This window comes from Lepisosteus platostomus, chromosome 7 (assembly GCF_059453375.1).
Source record: "Lepisosteus platostomus isolate fLepPlt1 chromosome 7, fLepPlt1.hap1, whole genome shotgun sequence".
In the NCBI taxonomy this organism is placed as follows: domain Eukaryota; kingdom Metazoa; phylum Chordata; class Actinopteri; order Semionotiformes; family Lepisosteidae; genus Lepisosteus; species Lepisosteus platostomus.
The window spans coordinates 28,583,107-28,600,921 of NC_142617.1; the positions used below are offsets into that span (position 1 = coordinate 28,583,107).

Sequence of the window (17,815 nt, forward strand, 5' to 3'; positions counted from 1 at the left end):
CTAGCAGTCAGGAGCACTAATTATATTAGGAAATGCTGCAAGAAATGTTCAGATAATTATGCGTAGCTACATTTAGTGTGGACAATTATAAATTCTAGAATATTAACAGCTATTTAGTGTGTAGCGGCGAGGCTTATTAATAAGGCAGAATTAAGTGTTTCTGAGCTTTCCCAAATTAGGCCTCATATCTCTGTTCATCTCTGTGGTGCAGCCACAGAGAAACTATTCATGCAGGCTGATTTAAGGTTCCTTTGATAAGGTTTCCTAGGACAGCTCCTTAAGGGGGATGCACTTAGCTAAGCCTGGCTATCATGATCAATGGTCATCCATTGGCGCTTATCTGTCTAGGGAGTGCCAGATGGACATCTGGACTGCATTCCTAAGTGTCAGGAGTAAGTGACTCATATCTCACCTTGATCAACCAATCAAGGACTGGTAGGGCCGAGTAACCCACGTGGGACTCTGATGCCCATGGAACTTTCAGCCAATCAACGAGCCGAAGTTCCTCCAGGTAAAAACAAGCAACACAGAGATTCAGAAGGAAGAGATTCAGTGAGAATTCTGGAGAATTCTGTGGACTTTTCTAAAGGGAATTCAAAGGAGAATTCCAGGGCAGGACGGCCCAGGAGCAGAAGGCTCCCAAGGGCAGGACATTCTCGCAGCGCGCCTCCTGACCATCCTGAGACTCAGCCCGGACAACCACGGAACGGCCAGTGTGTCCGAGTGCCAGAACTTTCCTTTGTTCTAAGAGTCTAGAGCGGAGGTTGCCAGAGAATAACCAGAGGATCCACCCAAGGTTAGCACCAGCAGCAGGCCTCGTGAACAGGTCGGAACTGTGGACAGCTGAATCACTATTCAGAACTAGCTCTTCATCAGAACGAACCAGTCCTCTTCCTGACTTGCTGGGACCCACAGTCATCTTTTCTCCTGTGCGCAAACTTTGCTAGTTAAAAGCCAACACTAACTAGCCGGTCAGTGAGCATCAGCAGCGCACCGTCGCAAGCCGCACAGCACAGCCTGGCACCGAGCCAGAGAGCGCAGATTGGACAGCAACAGCCTGCAACTGTTTCTTTGAGTCCGCAGGAGATCTGAATCCCCAGAGATTGGATGAGTATTCAACTTCAATGCATTACAGCTCGAGAATTCAATTGTTATCCCAACCAGTTGATATCAATTTAATTCCTAAGAGTTATGTACTTGTTTTGAGTATCTAATGTAGAAGTTATAACCAAGTTCATTTATGAAACGGTCTAAATGAATGATATACTGAACGTATGTCCTCTTGATGTGTAACACTTTGTAACTGACGGAATATATATCTTTTGTATTCTGATAACCCTCTCGATAAGATCTGTTAGGTTTATATGCATATTTTATGTATTAATAAATGTATCCTCGTGTATTAGTACCTGTGTGTGTGCGTTGTTTGAGTTATGTCGCATGGTTGGATTCTAAAGCCATCAAAAGAATCAATTTTGTGATTTACTGTTACAATTAATAATTGTCCCAGTAAATGCCCAAACCCTACAGAACTGGTGCCTTCAGAGAGCCACTACATTTACATTTTGGCTATGGCAACGTTACAAGTGAAACTACTGTTTAAGGTATGTTCTCAATGTTCCATTGGTAAACACCCAAGAGAAATAAGAACATAACAAAAGGATGCAAACAAGGAGGCCACTTCACCCATCTTGATTGTGTGGTAGTTTAGAAGCTGTGTGAAACTAAAATTACATCTAGCCACGTCTTAAAGGTACCCAGAGTTTGGGTCTCAACCACCTTGCTGTGAATCCTATCCCAGACACCCTCTACTCCATGTGTAAAAAGGTGTTTCCTATAGTCTACCCTAGCCAAATTCCCTTTTATTTTCACATTTTCTTTTTTACTACTCAGTGAGAAATAATTTCCTGGCTTGACTATCTATACTCTTTTACTTTATGTACTTGAATCAAATTTCCTCTCACTCTCCTAGACTTAAAAGTTCTTGGTAAGGCTGGATTTCACACATTTTTCGATATACCCATTTTGCTATACACCCAGGAATTGCTTACTTTTTTCCATACAGTATATCATTGTCTTGATAAGGACATGGGAGAAAATAAAGATCCATATTATTTCATGCAGCTCCGCATCACACATGTAATACATGTGGCATGTGCTCCTACTAGGAATGTAGTGTGAACGTATCGATGTTAAACCTGACATGTACCTGCACAATCTTTGACTTTGCTTCAGTCTTTTTGTAATTTCCTTGCCATTATCTTTGACACTTACACTATTTTTGTAATCTTAAATAAATTAACTAGTATAATAACTATACCAGAATCATTAATAGAAATCAGATAGAGCGATGTGCATACAGTAATCCCTGTGGCAAGCCACTGCTTAACCAAATTGGCTAGATGAGCCAGATGTCCTTCTCTCATTTCTGGCCAAATTTTCCATTGGCCCTTACCAATCATGGCCTCCTACTAATCCCCATCTATGAATTGGCTTCATTACCCTGCTCTCCTCCCCACTGATGGCTAATGTGTGGTGAGCGTTCTGGCACACAATGGCTGCCGTTGCATCATCCAGGTGGATGCTGCACATTGGTGGGGGTGGAGGGGAGTCCCACATTACCTGTAAAGCGCTTTGAGAGGAGTGTCCAGAAAAGCGCTATATAAGTGTAAGCAATTATTATTATTTCTAATTAGTCAATTTCTAGAAGGTAACTACTGTGTATCTGCGAATTAGAAGCTGTGCACCTTAAGGTGACACACTCTTACTTGTTTGTCAACCATATGCTATATTACAATGGATTCCTATGCCCTTTAATTTGAACATCTTTTCATCCAGAGCTTTTTAGAAAACTAACTGTTGTATGCCTTAGTGATATCTACTATACTTGTTGCTTTTTTTGAAGAACGGCAAAAGAAGTTGAACAAAATCTTACCTGTCCAAATCCATGTAGGTATGTGATATAATACCTTTGTTTTCAAGCCACTCTTTAAATTTCTCTCCGATTTGCAAATTATTAACTCTAATTGAAATAAGACTCATTGATCTATAATTTTGCTTTCCATTTTTCTAAAAATATATAACGAATCATTTATTTAATCGGCTAAATATTTCCCCCCCTTACTGTAAGTGATCTTAATCTTTAAGTTATTTTGCTGTTGAAAAACATTTTAAAATAGTTTTTTCTATGTCTAGGGTTTCCAATACATACCTTAATCTAATGTATTTACCTGTGCTTACAACTCACTCATTTTAGATATTGCTTTTTATTCACTCCATAAAGTATTTTGTCTTATTTTTAACCTTATATCCTCCATTAAAGTCATATTTGAGGCTACACGTACATTTGCTTTTAATACAACACTTTTCATTACCAAGGACCACATTTTTATCTCAGATTCATTTCAGTTTGTTATATGCACAAGTGCAATGAAATGCTTATTTGCAGGTATGCTCCAATACAAAGTATTAAGGAATTACCAAAACAAACAGAACAGCAAGTTAAATAACATACAACATGAAAAAAAAAACTAACAAATCATACAGTGTGAGAAGAGGGAAAAAAACATCAGTGCTAGTAGTGGTAGCAGTAGAGTTCAGTAATCTGACAGCTTTTGGGAAGTAACTGCTTCTGAATCTGGATGTTTGTGCCTTTATGCTCTTATAATTCTTACCAGAGGAAAGAGGAGAGAAAAGTGAGAAACCGGGATGATTTTTATCCTAAGCATTACTTCCAGCCTTCCCGAGACAGCAAGTTATAAAATATCCATAATAGAAGAGAGCCGTACTCCAGTAATGGACTAGGTTTACCTGATCACCCCCCTCTGGTCAGACAACAAGCTGCTGCCAGACCACACTGTAATCCCACTCATGAGCATACTAGAACTGGAATGGACAGTTCTGGTATATATATATTGCCAATAACTGATCCATCCTAGAGTAGTGCATCTTCTTACAGTCCTGCAAATTTTAACAGGACTTCACAAACAAAGAACTACTTTACTCAAGAACAATTATCAATGCTAAGAAACAAAGAAAATGCAGCGATCCTCATTTCATAGGTCAATATGTGATATCGCCCAGGGCAGCAGTGGGTCATACTGAGCCTACAGCATTTCTCATTTACTGTTCAATTTCATTTACTTCACTATTAATACATTTGAACAGACAATAATAGTGTGATTTCTTTTCCAACAAGGAGTCTTTATTAATAAATAACATACAACATGAAAAAAACTAACAAATCAGACAGTGTGAGAAGAGGGAAAAAAACATCAGTGCTAGTAGTGGTAGCAGTAGAGTTCAGTAATCTGACAGCTTTTGGGAAGTAACTGTCTCTGAATCTGGATGTTTCTTTATTAATGCTTAACTCGTGTATTGTGTAGAACTACGTTGCTGCTGCTATGTGACCTGTAAGTTAAAGCCAGCATTCAGTCATCTCTCCAGGAAACAGCAGCAGGTGTCAAATTCACATAATGACAACTGCTTTCACACGCTGCTGTTGTCACTGGCCCATAAAAAAACAAACTTTTTTTCACACTCAGTTTTTGCCATTTCAACATTTTTCTAATAAGGTACAAAATATGGTTTATATAATGTAAAGTGAAAAAAATTAAACTCCATATAATTTTTCGGGTGGGTTTATAAACATATTTTGTATTAATATGAATTCAAAAAGGAGACTCACTATGAGAAAAGGCAGAATAAATTATGTAATTTATTTCATTTGATAATTTTAAGCAAGAATGAAATATTTCAATGAGGAAAGATGCAGCTCCGTTTACTGCTTGTATTTTATGTAAACAAATACACTTCCACAATAAAGTTTGCTGTGCATCGATAGATTTCCGTATTTTTATTATACAGTACACATAAAGCAGATTTTCATGCACTTAAGTAACTAAACGTGCCACCAGACTGCACAAGCACTTCGGAAAAGTAGTCAGCCGCGTACAATTTTACAACACTCATCACACATTGCCTGTTCACGCCTATTCAACCGAGTTTTATAATTCTGTTCCTGTCATCGATTAAATTATCAACTTGTCAGGCAGCTATGCAGGTTGCTACGAGATTTTTTTAGTTCCTGAAAAAACATGGTGGCAATGACGGACTGTTCGCTAGACAGGTAGAGGAACTGCCTCTCCAGCCACCACGTATATTGTTTGAGTAATTATATCACAGGTAAAAAGTTTTTACCTTATTCTGAGTAATCTTCTTTTCGTACGAGCCATTTCTCAACAAAAATGCTTTTGCCAGCTTGATCATGATGAAGAACTACTGAAAAAGAAGCGGAGCGAACAGGCTTGCGTCTTCAATGCACAGCAAAGATAGCTCAAAAGCACACCAGCATTTTATATACCATTTAATTTATGAACGTGGAGGAAAGCTGATGCAGAAAGATGAAATGATAAAACGCTGCTGAGTAGCTCTATTCTAGAACTCTTATACCATCATGGTCGAGCACTTCCTTGTCCCCGTATCGGACAAAGCTCTGTTTCTTGCCACACACAGCTTCAGCCTCGACTCTGTGTCCAATCAGAAGCCCACTCTACAGAGTCCCACGCACCAATTTTCTACGTTCAGCTCAGAAGGTGTAGCCTTTACTGGATAACTAAAAGTACAAGAGATTTGAGAAAGACACCACTTTCATGCTGTTTCTTTTAGTTCAGGCAGAAACATATTTACTAATGAGAATTGTGTTCATAAAGAAATTAAATAATTTAAAATAATTTAAATCGACATCAAAAATCAGGAAACATGGTGTGAATTTCTAGCGATATCATGGTTGGAATTTCTAGTATTTTCAAGACTATTAAATATAAATATATTATAAATACATATATATATATTAAATATAAATATGTTTTGACTTTCTAATGGAGGTGTTCTATATATATTAGATCAAATTTGGTATTCTAATGTGAGGTGAAGTATTGAAGTCTGTTTTGTAAAGACTATATAACACACTACTTTGGTATTATTTAGAACCAACCTGGTATTTTGGACAAGTAGCAAAAATAATGTCTCTTGTATATAAAGCCTACATTTTCAAGAATTATCAAAGACGTCAGATGCAGTTAAATAAGCAAAATCAAAAGTTACATATTATAACGCAACGGGGGCTCAGGCGGGCGCCCTTGCCGCATCTGGTCGGCCCAAAGTATAGGTGGCTCGAACCCGGGACTTCCGCGTCTCTCTGCAGCGACCTAGCCCCGTGAGCTAGAGAGAGATCTCTCCACAGCCCAGTAGCTGTGGTCCTGCTATCACAGGGAAGGGCGGTGACGTCACCCGCTCTGGTACGCCGGCTCTTACACACACTGCTTGTCGGCCGTAAGCGTTACAATATAAATGAGTAAAAGTACTCAAATTCTGTTTACAAAGAACAAAGCAGTTAACATCAACAGCAAAGTGAGAATACCCCAGCCCTGAGAGCTAAATAAGACAATTAAAACTATTCCTTTATGTTTCATTATAGTAGAACAGTTTTGATCCAGGTGACCCTGTATTGGATGAAATAGTTCAAAATTGGGTTGATGAATAGTAATAATAAGAAATAATATTGAGTGGCTATCGTTATTGTCAATGTTGTGAACCACAGAGGAACAATCCTAGGCATTTTTAGAATAATATCTAAAAGAGGCAAAATAAGTTTGCAAAAGCATGCTCAAATCTGGACTTATGCAAATAAATCACAATATTTATACAGTTTCTAAAGACTTAAGAAAACCTTTTTAATGTATGTGATAAGGTAATTAAGATCCTCAAAATCTCTACAATTTAAGGCTAAATCTTTTTCAGTCCTACTTTTTTATGATATGCTGAAATATTAATTATTCTAGAAAATGTGAAATTTAAGTCTGTCATTGCAATTCTACAGTAATTATAAATCTTATTTACTGTAGTTACATTTGAATAGCACTTTTATCTGCAAACATCCCAGAGTGTTTTACATACAGGAGGGGAGGACTTAATCCACTTGATTGAGGTAGCCAAAAATTATATGGCAACAGGGATAACATGCAAGCTCCAAAAAGAATATGCCCCAGGCCAATAATTTAACTCAGAATCCAAGAACTGTGAGGCAATAATACTAATACTGCCTCCATAAAATCTCATGATTTTGTAAAGGCATTTATTCTGTATTGGTAATGTTAGATTTTTTTGGAATCCATATACAAGTACAGTACATGCCTTTTTTCAAAAAGATAAAGGATTTCAGTATTAAGACCTTCTGTATGAAATTAAATTGTTTTAGAAATAAAAACAATATATATTTTCCCATTGCTTTATTATTGTGTCTTAAACATTAAAATTCTAAAAAATAAATTAAAATATCTTTACTTTAATACACTGCCTGCATTGTACAAAAATAAACGAGAACCAGAGGGCAACATCCAAAGCAATATCTAAGACTTTTTTGTTGTGTTCATTCTGAGTGGGAAACTATTCATACAAAATACTTGTAGCAGTTTAGCAGTAGCAGTTATATACAAGAAGAAAAAACAGAATACATAAATTAAGACTTCAAGATGTTTTGCAAGTGTCACTGAGTTTTTCTTAAATCTTTTTCTGCTTTGAGGTGTTAATGAATCCCTTCTAATGACACTGTGTGTCAATTACTGTACATACAGTATATACTGTATAATGAGTGCTTTAAGTGCAGAAGGAAACACCGGCTTCAATGACTCTCATATTTTATGTTTGCTCTTATGCTTCCTGAATTCTTGTTTACCATCCTGTCTCTTCTTGTTTCTTCTCTCCTTTTGGTCTGTGTCCCTTGTGTCTACTACCTGCCCCTCACGGACCCAGCTGTAAGACAGAAATTCTGAGAGCTGGTCTTGCTGGTCCTGTTGTGCATGTGTCCATTGGACAAAGCTGGAACTAGCTGGGCAGCTCTGCACAAACCAGGACAGGGAGGTCATTCTAGACTGCTGGGAGAAGGCATCAGGAAGATAAGACTGCTGTTGGGCAATCTGGGCATCCATGGAATATGGTTGCATTGGAGAACAAAACATCTGCAATAATGAAAAGATTATAAACATTTCCTTTTAAAGTATTAATTTGAGTCACAACTGTTGATTCACGTAAAACACATAATTCAGCTTTTTAGAAATCAAGTTTAGTTTTGTTGACATGCATTTTAACTTGTGTGTCTTGCGCTTACCGGATTTTGCCAGCAGAGATTCTCTTGCGATAAACAGGAACTGACTGCTGAACTGGGAAACACAGAAGCCTTCTGACAACAAACAGTCCTGCAAAACATGTCATATTCATTATGGCTGAATATGCTGAATATGGAATATGGATTACCAAAAAGGTGTCTCCAAATCCCCCATTTACAGAAGAAGAAAAGGAATTAAATTCATATGTATCTGTGGCCTTTATTTCTGATAAAACAATTGTCCAGGTTTTCTTAGTCTAAGGTGTCTTACTGAGTTGCCATAGCAAAGGTTCTGTTACAAAATTCACAAAGAATATCAACTCATCAAATTTACAGTAAGGTTCTTCTATCCTGTCAGTCTAGAGTAGTAGTTTTGTGTTTTAAAGACAACTTTGAAGCAAAACCCAGCCTGTTTTTTTTTTCTGAAGCCTTAAAGCTTTTAAATTTCCGTGCTTAACTGCTTTTCACTTGTTCAATCTATCAACTTTATTCATACTTCAAAAGTTTGGTTGGATACAGTTACAACTCATCAACTCCTGAACTAATGGTATAATTTATAAATGTCACTCCAAAGGTAGGCCATATGGTGCAAATAATAATTCTTTACAATATCTTCATTGTAGAAGAAACCATTAGGTTATGGTGATGACACATTTTGAAATACCTCTTAATACAGCTTTCTTTTTATGTGATTTGTTTCTTATACAGTATATTCTCAAATTAATTTGGATCACTAGAGATTTAATTATACTTTGAACATTCTAGTCATTGCTTGTTGTTAAGACCTTAGATGTTTTCGGCCTTTTGAAATGCTATGCATAATTAAGAATTTCTGAGCTTTGAGCTGTGTTGTTCCATAACCTATTGGCTCACAAAAATTAAATTAATCATAATTACCATGTACTATATATAATTTCTATATTGTACTAGTACTGTTTCTTAACCATATAAAGAAACGTTATAAAACAAAATGCTTAACTGGAAAAAAAAAACATTTGGTTATACTGAATAAAGCAAATGCAATTCCCGCTCTTAATAACAATGTCCTCACACAATACCAGCCTTTCCTTTAGAATGGTTTTGTTGCAATTCATTGTTAATTGTATTATTTAAGCCTTCACAGTCAAGTTATCATTGTGAAACATTGAAAGCTTAATAAACTAATCCAGTTTACCATTAATTTAATCAATTTAATTGTTTCCCCAGTTGTAGACCTTTTATTTGTAATTGGCTGACGCTTTAATCCAAACCAAAAAGTACTGTGCTCAATGGTACAACAGTTCCTAACCAGGATTTCAATGCATACCCTCCCAGCTGTGAGTCAATAACCCTAACCACTGTTTCATACTGCTGTCTAATCTAAACAGACACAGTCCATTCCTAACTCAAAGAACAGAATTTGGGAATACTTCAGGTACAGTTGGTTGTTTCAATAGCTTGGGTTTGAAACATATTTATAACCAAAAACATTCCCTTCATATTCATTCTCAGAGATCCCCAAGTTAAAACTCTTCATCAGGGCAATAACGAGGTGATATCTGAAGTTCATACCTGTAGCTCTCTTGTGAAGGCTTACCAGGACCGTTTTCCAACACTGGGAAAACAGCATGTGCTTCAGCATTGTGGGAGCTCCCTAGAAAACATACATCTTAGTTTACTGGTGATTCTGCATTGTCATCAATCTGACAATATAATTACAGTAACTGCTCTACAAGACAAAATTACAGTAAGTTACCTCATTGAAATCAAAACTGATTAGAAAATGTGAGAAACCTCATATAACATGTATAAGGGGTCGACAACCTAAGAAGGGACCTGTAATGAGTTAGCTCATGCACTTTATTTTATTTGCTTCCCATTGATACTTTTGAAATATCAATACAAAAATAATATTAAAATGTCATAACATCTAAAACTCATAAATGAATATGCACATCTTACTATTTATGTTGATGCATTCAATAACAAAACTGAACTCTGGAGCTCTTCAAATTACACTTTTTCCAACATTTAGTCCAAAAAATTATTTTAATACTTTCTACAGTATGAAATCTGTTATGTCATACACAGTTATATTAATGCTTGCCTGAATTTACTAATAATTTGTAGTAAGAATACATTGCAAGGATTAATTACTATATCTATATTTTATTAGCTATTAATTTGCTGTCTTTTTCTTTGGACAAATCTTAATGATAATTAAGATAATGAGTTCATTTATTATAAACACATAAACAATTACATAGATTAACTCCTACAACAGTATTATCAGAGTTCATCCAATATACGTACTCTTAACCTTCTTTTAGCTAATAAGAGGAGGCCATTTGATCCAGCTTGCTCATTTGATAGCAGCTAAATCGGAGGATCTCATCAAGCCTTTTCTTGAAAAAGTCATAATGTCACACATTTGAAGTGTAGAACTGTAAAAATTCCTTCTTTCTTTAAATGATATAGGGTTGTGTTCACAGTTGGCAGTTCAGGATGGTGTGTAAAAAGCAAGGAATCAAACAGTATAACAGAACAAATTAGTTTATATATAACACTTTTATGCATGTGCAAGCTTCTTCACACTTTTAGGAGGTACTAAAATGTATATTTTTATTCAGGTAAATGAAAAATAAATAGAAAGCAAAATTAGTGTATCATAATGAAACCCACCGAGTCTGTACTGAAGCTTGATTGGTCGTCCATACAAACGGATCCCATTGAGAAGTGCAATGGCATATGGCACCGCCTCTCTGTGTTTGTAACACACAAAACCATAGGATCTCTGCCTCCCATCCTTGTCTTTAGCAATGGTGACTTTTGTCAAAGGCCCAGCCTGACAAAGACATTACAATCAGCAAAAGAACAACCAACTCTACCCAGGAAATATACTAATAAACAACCAGTGATATTCTAAAGACAGGGCCAAAAGACTATGGCAAAGCACAGACTGCCATACCCCAATTACAGTGCCCCCTAACTATGGTAAAACAAAAAACATAGGCTATCATGTGCTCACACTATGGCGTCCAGTTACAACTCTAAATCACAAATACTCAAGTGTCATCCCAGTGAATTTAATATGGCATAGAATCTACAGTGTCCAAACACAATGGCAAAGCACAGAATTTCAAGTGCTCATTACGCTGCCCAGTAACTAGAGTAAAGCACTGTATATAGTATATGGTAAAACAGAGAATATCATGCGTGCATTACACCACCTAGTAACTATTTTTTTTTTAAATCCTGTGTTACCTACACTGCCCAGCGACTACAATAAAGCAAAAAATACCATGTGGTCTCTATAATCCAAGTGATTAAGGTAAAGCACAGAATGTCATGATTTCACTAAAATGCCCAGCAGCTTTAAATATTATTTAAATATCAATACAGTTCCCTGTGGCAATAACTGAGGCAAAGCACAACATTTTATGTATTCCCTACAGTGTCCACTGGTATTAACTATAATAACAAAAAACAGAATATAATGTCTTCAATACAGTGACAAATGTGTATGGTAAAGCACAGGTGTTGTAATGTGTTACCTACACTGCCCAGCGTCTAAAATAAGGAAAAGAATGTGCTAACTATAGTGTCCATTGACTATGGTACAGCAGAAATGTCATATGATATATCATAATATAAATATTAAATTAAATATTAAACCCAATGGAAGAATGATAAAGCATAGAAAATCATGGCTCAATGCATAGAGCATCAGTCACTGTACAGTGACTATAGCAAAGCAGATTACTATATATCATGTTTTCATTCCAATACACAGTAACTATGATAAATAACACAATGTCATGTTTTCACTATGCTACCCAGTAACTACAGTACAGCACAGACTGACGTGTGTATTACAGTTCTTATTACCTTCGGTATAACACAAAGTGTTCACTACAGCAAAACAGAATCCCAAGTACTGTAGGTATTATAATCACAAGCTGTGTTCTGTACTCATTACAATACTCAGTGACTAAGGAAACACACAGGATGTCATGTATTCCCAGTGGTAATAATTATGGTAAAAAACAGATGATCATGGGTTCTGTATGCTGTTCATTGGCAGGAACTATGGTAAAGTACACATGATATGTTTAAATAGTGTAAAATGAACATGATACAGCACAAAATGTCACATGTTCTATACAATGCCTAGTGACTTTATTAAAACACAGATTATCATGAGTTCAATACAGTGAAAAATGAGAATGGTAAAACAGATAATGTAATGTTCTCCCGTCAATACCACGAGGACATAGTAAAGCAAAAATGCCACGTACAATGCCCAGTGACAATAGTAAGTTGCACGATGTTTTGTACTCACTACACTGCCCAGTAATCATGATAAAGCACAGAATGTTGTGTTCACCACAGTTCACAGTAACTAGGGTAAAACATAAATGTATGTGTACGGTATGTTTGGTAAAGCATAAAGTAAAGTTTTGTTATTTATGTTTTGTAAAGAAAAACTACATAATTAAAAAATCAGTTGAGGCTGAGAAAAGAATTCCACAAATCATTTAAATAAAGTTACCAAAACTGGTACAAGGTTTCAATCATGTAATTAATTTTTGCAAATTAATAGATGTTCCTGAGATTTACTACTCATCTTCCAGGACATCAAATAAGCTTTCCATACATAGAAAATGAGAAAACTTTGAAAAGAAAATAAAAAGAAATTTTAGGACAAATGGAGTCTATCCCTACAGCATCAAAATTTAGAAACTAAGGAAGTCTTCTATATGTTTACCTCGGGTGTTTTTAAGAGTATGTCTGGCCTTTTTCTTTTCTAAATAATTAAATGTTAAAAACTGTACGGATTAAGACCTTAGAAGTATGAATATATTACAATGCATACATTATACAGTATAGGTTAACTCGATACTGATAATAACGCCGTTTTTGTTTTACAACTGAAATATTTTAGAAAGCCGATCTGTACTAAAACGTATTCGTAACTCAGATTACACTAGCGGTGGTGACCAGGCATGATTCATCCTGCACCGTGGCACGGACACATTTCACCTTCATCACATACTGTATCACCGACACACCTGCAATGTATCTGAGAAACCATTAACCATCATATCAACACCCAGGTTGCTTGCAAGATGCATAGCAAACGTATCATGTGCAATACCTGCAAAAAAAGCTCGAACAGAATTTCCTCTCTTACTGAGCTGTCTAAGTTTCCCACAAATACAGTCTTCTCAGCTTCAGTGTGGCTATTATACATGGCAAACATCTACTAATGCATCTAAAAATGTATAATAAATTTGCTAAGGATCTTTTAACAGCTAAAAATCACGACAACCAAACCTCCTCCAGATACCGAAGTGATGGCAGTGTGCTGCTGTCGTAAACTATACCCTTGCACATACCACTGCGACGTTGAAATACATCTTTAACCCTCCAGAGGGCGAAACATAACTGCTTAATAGCAATCAGCTTTTCTGGAAAAAGTAAAGGTTCATACTACTGTATGCTGAAAACTAATGAAAAGAAACATTTCGGCTGTGGTGTTCCTGGTTGGTTTTGTCCTTTAGAAGACTTAGTGCTTTGCCTAGAACTTAAAACGATATGGTATTTGTTTTTTGTGTCTTGCATAAAACAAATTGTTTTTAAAGACTGAAAATGTAGAATGTGAAAATAGTTGTACACAGCTTCAAATTATTTTTTTAAAGATAAAACCTGCCACGAGGTGGACAAAATGCCTGTGTGAGGGAGAGCATCAAGAGTGCAGAGGGGGCTAATTCAGTTCAGCTGTTAGAATCTGTTACTGTAACTGTAACTTAATCCTCAATAATCCTTTAAAATAAGTCTGAAAAGTTTCCTGTTTGAACTACAAACTTATTCATCCTGAAGAAGATTGCAGAGAAAAAAGAAAGCCAACATAAAATGTGCAGGCTATTTAAAACATTTTATTTCTTGGAATGAAACACAAAATCCAATAACCGGTTAAGTCCAAATGTATTAATACTGTATGTACATCAATACAGAATATGCTCATAACTGTTCAAATACAACAATAACAACAACAACAATAATAATAATAATTTCACAGCTGAAGTTAAAGGGAGCAGGGCATTTAAATTTAGACTGGCTCATGTTCATGATGCTGGTTTTGCTGGCCCACACCACACTGACGCTTTGGAATCTTTGCTGCATTAGATAGCTTCTGTCTCATAAAGGCTTTGATTTCTGTATGAGTCTTGTCAGGGAACACAGATTTTACTTCAGCTAACGAGAGAAAGAGAACAGAAAAATATTATTTACCTGAACAAAATATTCTAAATGATTATTTCAGAATATAACCTAAGCCATCAACACTCACCAATTATAGCTTCAACTTCTTCTCGGGGCAGGGGTGGCCTTATTTCGCTGTTAGATGAAGAGACCAGGACACAGTGAGATGCCATGTATGCTGTAGTGTACAAGCCATGCATCAGATCATTTTTGTATTTTGCTGCAGTTGCCCGGGAACAGCGATCCCTCAATGTGATGAGCTGTACATTTTATAGAGAAAGACAACATTTGGAGAACAGGTGTGAGGAAACAATTGAGCTACCTGTGTGTGCTTAGTTGTAGTACATGTGTGTACCTTCTACTCAATTAGAAAGCGTTAGAATGGCAAATGGCTTTACAGATACCTTAGCTTGTACACCCTGAGGTGTGGACTCTCTTGTGAACTGGCCAATTGCAAGTTTAGTTTTAGTTGCCTAGAAAAGAGTAGAATAGAATGAATAATACTAGAAATACCCAAAATAACCCAAAAGAACACTGTCACATTGAAATAGTTTGTGTTTGTTGTGTATGTGTTTGTGTGTGAATGCCTGCGCATGTGTTTGTGTGAGTGAGCAGTACACCACCTCTCATTCCATCAGAAAATATGCTAGCTGACATGACAGCTTGATAAATGTGAGAGGTTTTAATTGCATTTCACAATGTAAGATGGTAAAAGAGGGATGAAATGAAGGAATATGTTACTTACTTTTTCTGAGTGAGCAGGGGGAGGCTGGTTGAGGCTAGGGGTGCGAGCAGGAGGCAGAGAGCAGGGACAGTCCTTGAAAAGAAGAGGAAGTGTACTGATGTGTGGTGTTTGGTGTTTTGTGGTAGAAGTATGGGGAGAAGGAGTTTGGGGACATTGTTCCTGGAAAAGATCTGAAGTTAGGGGAGCCGAGAGGGATGAAATTAAATTCTTCAATGAAGACACCATCTCAAGCAAATCTGAAATTACATTTGGAAGATAATCACAGTAAATTAATGTCACACTGGCTACAGAAACATTCATTATAGCTTGTTTTTATCAGCTGATATGACTGTATATGATACTGAACAAATAAACAAATAAATAACATACCTCTAAACATACTTAATGCCTGTCTGAGGTTCATATTTTCCTCCTCAAGTTGTTTTATTTTGACTTTAAGACTTTGCACCACCATGTTTTTTTCTTCTTCATCCTTCTTTTGTTCACAGGCCTGTTAGGTAAAATATATGCCTTTACTCAGTGGCCTGTGACAAATGATATTACAATAACATAATATTTCTAGTCAATTATGTAGCCTATGGTCAATTCAATCACCTGATGTTGACCTTCTTTATACTTCTGCAAGATGGTTCTGCAAGAGTTCAATGAGGGCTTTATTTTATTTTCTTTTTTGATGGTGCACTCTCCTGAGAACAAAACTGGATGTAGGTCATTACATTTACACTCACTGACCATTTTATTAGAAACACCTACCTATTCGAAACACCTTGTAGGTATACAGTTTGTCACACCCTCTGCAGCCAGAGGGCGCTTCTTCTCTGTCCTGTCCCTAGTTTCCTGCCTGCTGTCCTTCTGGTCCCTCTCTTTCCCTTGGGCTATATATTTCCGGGTCTTGCACTCTGCCCTCGCTCAGCATTGACGTTCAGATGTCCTGAGACCCGCCTAGCACCGGGTCGCCCCACGTCCGCTACCTGAGGGCATAGGTTTCTATATAGCACTCCTGAACTCTTTGCACTAATGAGCCCGGGCCTTTTTCCCATTCTGCCGCTACGCATATGGGTCTTTTTCCGCTCTCCTGCTCCCCACGGTTAGTCCCTTTGGACTTCCGTGACACAGTTAGAGACTATAGCTCATCTGCCTACCTAATTAAGTGGCCAGTGAGTGTAGGTACAAGGTACAGTAGGTGTTTCTAATAAAGTGGTAGGTGACGTTAACATGAAGTATTTGTTTAAAACTTAGTGTACCTCGGTGGATTCATTGTTAAACACTTTTCTCTTCTTAATATGAATTCCTCTGACATCTCTTCTGTACTTGTCAGCCAGTTCCTCATTTTAATGAGTTCAGCCTTGTCATCTGTAGGAGATGTCACTCTGTAACTTAACCCTATACAACGAACCTTAGGCTACTACTAATGGGTCATTGTCTAAAGAGTTAGCTAACGTTACTGGAAATGATCAGTAACTCTATTCAAGCTAGGTGTAATTAATTAAAATAGTTAAAATAATTATTGATTACTGGCTTACCCTTACTAACGTAGGTCTATTTCCTTTAAGTTAGCAATGTTTGAAGAACCCGAAAGATCACTAAAAATGATCCTATGTTAGGACTAAGTAGAGTTAACCTAGAGCTGTGGATACAAAGTAACTTTAGCTGTTAGTAATTACTGACGCTTAAGAGCACTTACCTCCTGTCGCAAGCTACAAAAGATGCCGGCTGACACAGTAAATGTCCATTACTACTTGTTTGCGAGAGAACATTCAAAACATTGACACCAGCGCATGAGTTCTATATGCATAGCTCTCTCGTTTTTGCCAGGAACAAGTTACAAAAATGTAGTCACACATGCCGAAATAAAAAAATATAAACCCTATCTGTCATGACAAACAGTATGAAGTTCCAAGGACTACAAAGCTGTATCAAGCAGCTTATTTATGTTTCAATGTTCATTTGTTTGTAAATTATTTATTAACTGAAAACCTTAAAGTAAACATCCTTGAGATCATTATTCCATTTGTTTGTGTTTCTGTAGCCTAATTCCAACCTGTGAGATAGGTATGAATCTATGCTCAGGCTTTGCGTGTCTGCAATATGGCGACAGTTAAACATCTGTATCTTATTACAGAGGTTAATTACAGTTCTTACAGTTCATTCAATTGTATGTGTTTTATCTATCACACTCAGCTACAGTATACTGTATGTATACAGTATATGTATGTTTACTCATATTATATAAAATATTTATACATTTATATATAATATATATAAAATATTCTATACTGTATATATCCTATAATATATGTGTATATTATATACATGTTAGTAGTTCAGGTGGGTAGCTGCGTCAGCATGCGTAGGCTGCAAAGGAACAAGTAATAGGTTTATTCCATGCTGAAAAAAAGAAGAAAGAGAACACAACGTTTCGGCCGTGGAGCCTTCTTCAGGTGTTAGAGAGACAGGGCAGTAGGCAGAGGTAAAGTAGCGGGAGAACAAAGGTTGGAAGGGAGGAGGAGTGAGAGGCGGGAGCAGGGGACAGAAAGAGAGGCCAATCAAGAGGTGTGAAGTCAAAATGGGTGCAGAGAGGTGTGAAATGAAACTTCCAATGAATGGAGAAAATTTATAAGAACAGTAGTCTGTCGTTAAGGGAAGGGAGAATGTGTGATCCT

At 36.7% G+C, this 17,815-nt stretch overlaps 2 protein-coding genes across 12 annotated transcripts in view; both read right to left on the bottom strand.

Moving 5' to 3' along the window:
• The window catches only part of LOC148658490 (ATP-binding cassette sub-family C member 2-like), a 285,161-nt gene extending 279,626 nt beyond the window's left edge, over nucleotides 1–5,535 (bottom strand). For 10 of the 11 annotated variants that reach the window (XM_088639741.1, XM_088639743.1, XM_088639752.1 and 7 more), the window contains exon 1: nucleotides 5,200–5,534. In XM_088639741.1, coding sequence (XP_088495867.1) covers nucleotides 5,200–5,268 — 69 coding nt within the window. In that variant the 5' untranslated portion in view covers nucleotides 5,269–5,534. Of the gene's footprint in view, nucleotides 1–5,199 lie in introns of all 11 variants that reach the window. The other variant, XM_088639744.1, reaches the window with a different exon arrangement.
• A 1,739-nt stretch (nucleotides 5,536–7,274) lies between these two features.
• LOC148658491 (cleavage stimulation factor subunit 2-like) lies at nucleotides 7,275–13,665 on the bottom strand. The gene is made up of 5 exons (XM_088639753.1): nucleotides 13,302–13,665; nucleotides 10,826–10,988; nucleotides 9,716–9,797; nucleotides 8,168–8,255; nucleotides 7,275–8,018 (listed from the first exon to the last, which is right to left on the bottom strand). The coding sequence occupies exons 1-5, from the start codon at nucleotides 13,404–13,406 to the stop codon at nucleotides 7,692–7,694; spliced, it is 765 nt and encodes a 254-aa protein (XP_088495879.1). The 5' UTR covers nucleotides 13,407–13,665; the 3' UTR covers nucleotides 7,275–7,691.
• Nucleotides 13,666–17,815: the final 4,150 nt, after the last annotated feature.

Excerpts from the sequence above, each read along its gene's own strand:
- LOC148658491 (XM_088639753.1), bottom strand. The coding sequence starts at position 13,406 with ATGTTTGCCATGTATAATAGCCACACTGAAGCTGAGAAGACTGTATTT. Across the intron at positions 9,798-10,825 it reads CAAGCTTCAGTACAGACTCG|GGAGCTCCCACAATGCTGAA; the intron begins GTGGGTTTCATT and ends TATGTTTTCTAG. Across the intron at positions 8,256-9,715 it reads CCTTCACAAGAGAGCTACAG|GACTGTTTGTTGTCAGAAGG; the intron begins GTATGAACTTCA and ends CATGTTTTGCAG.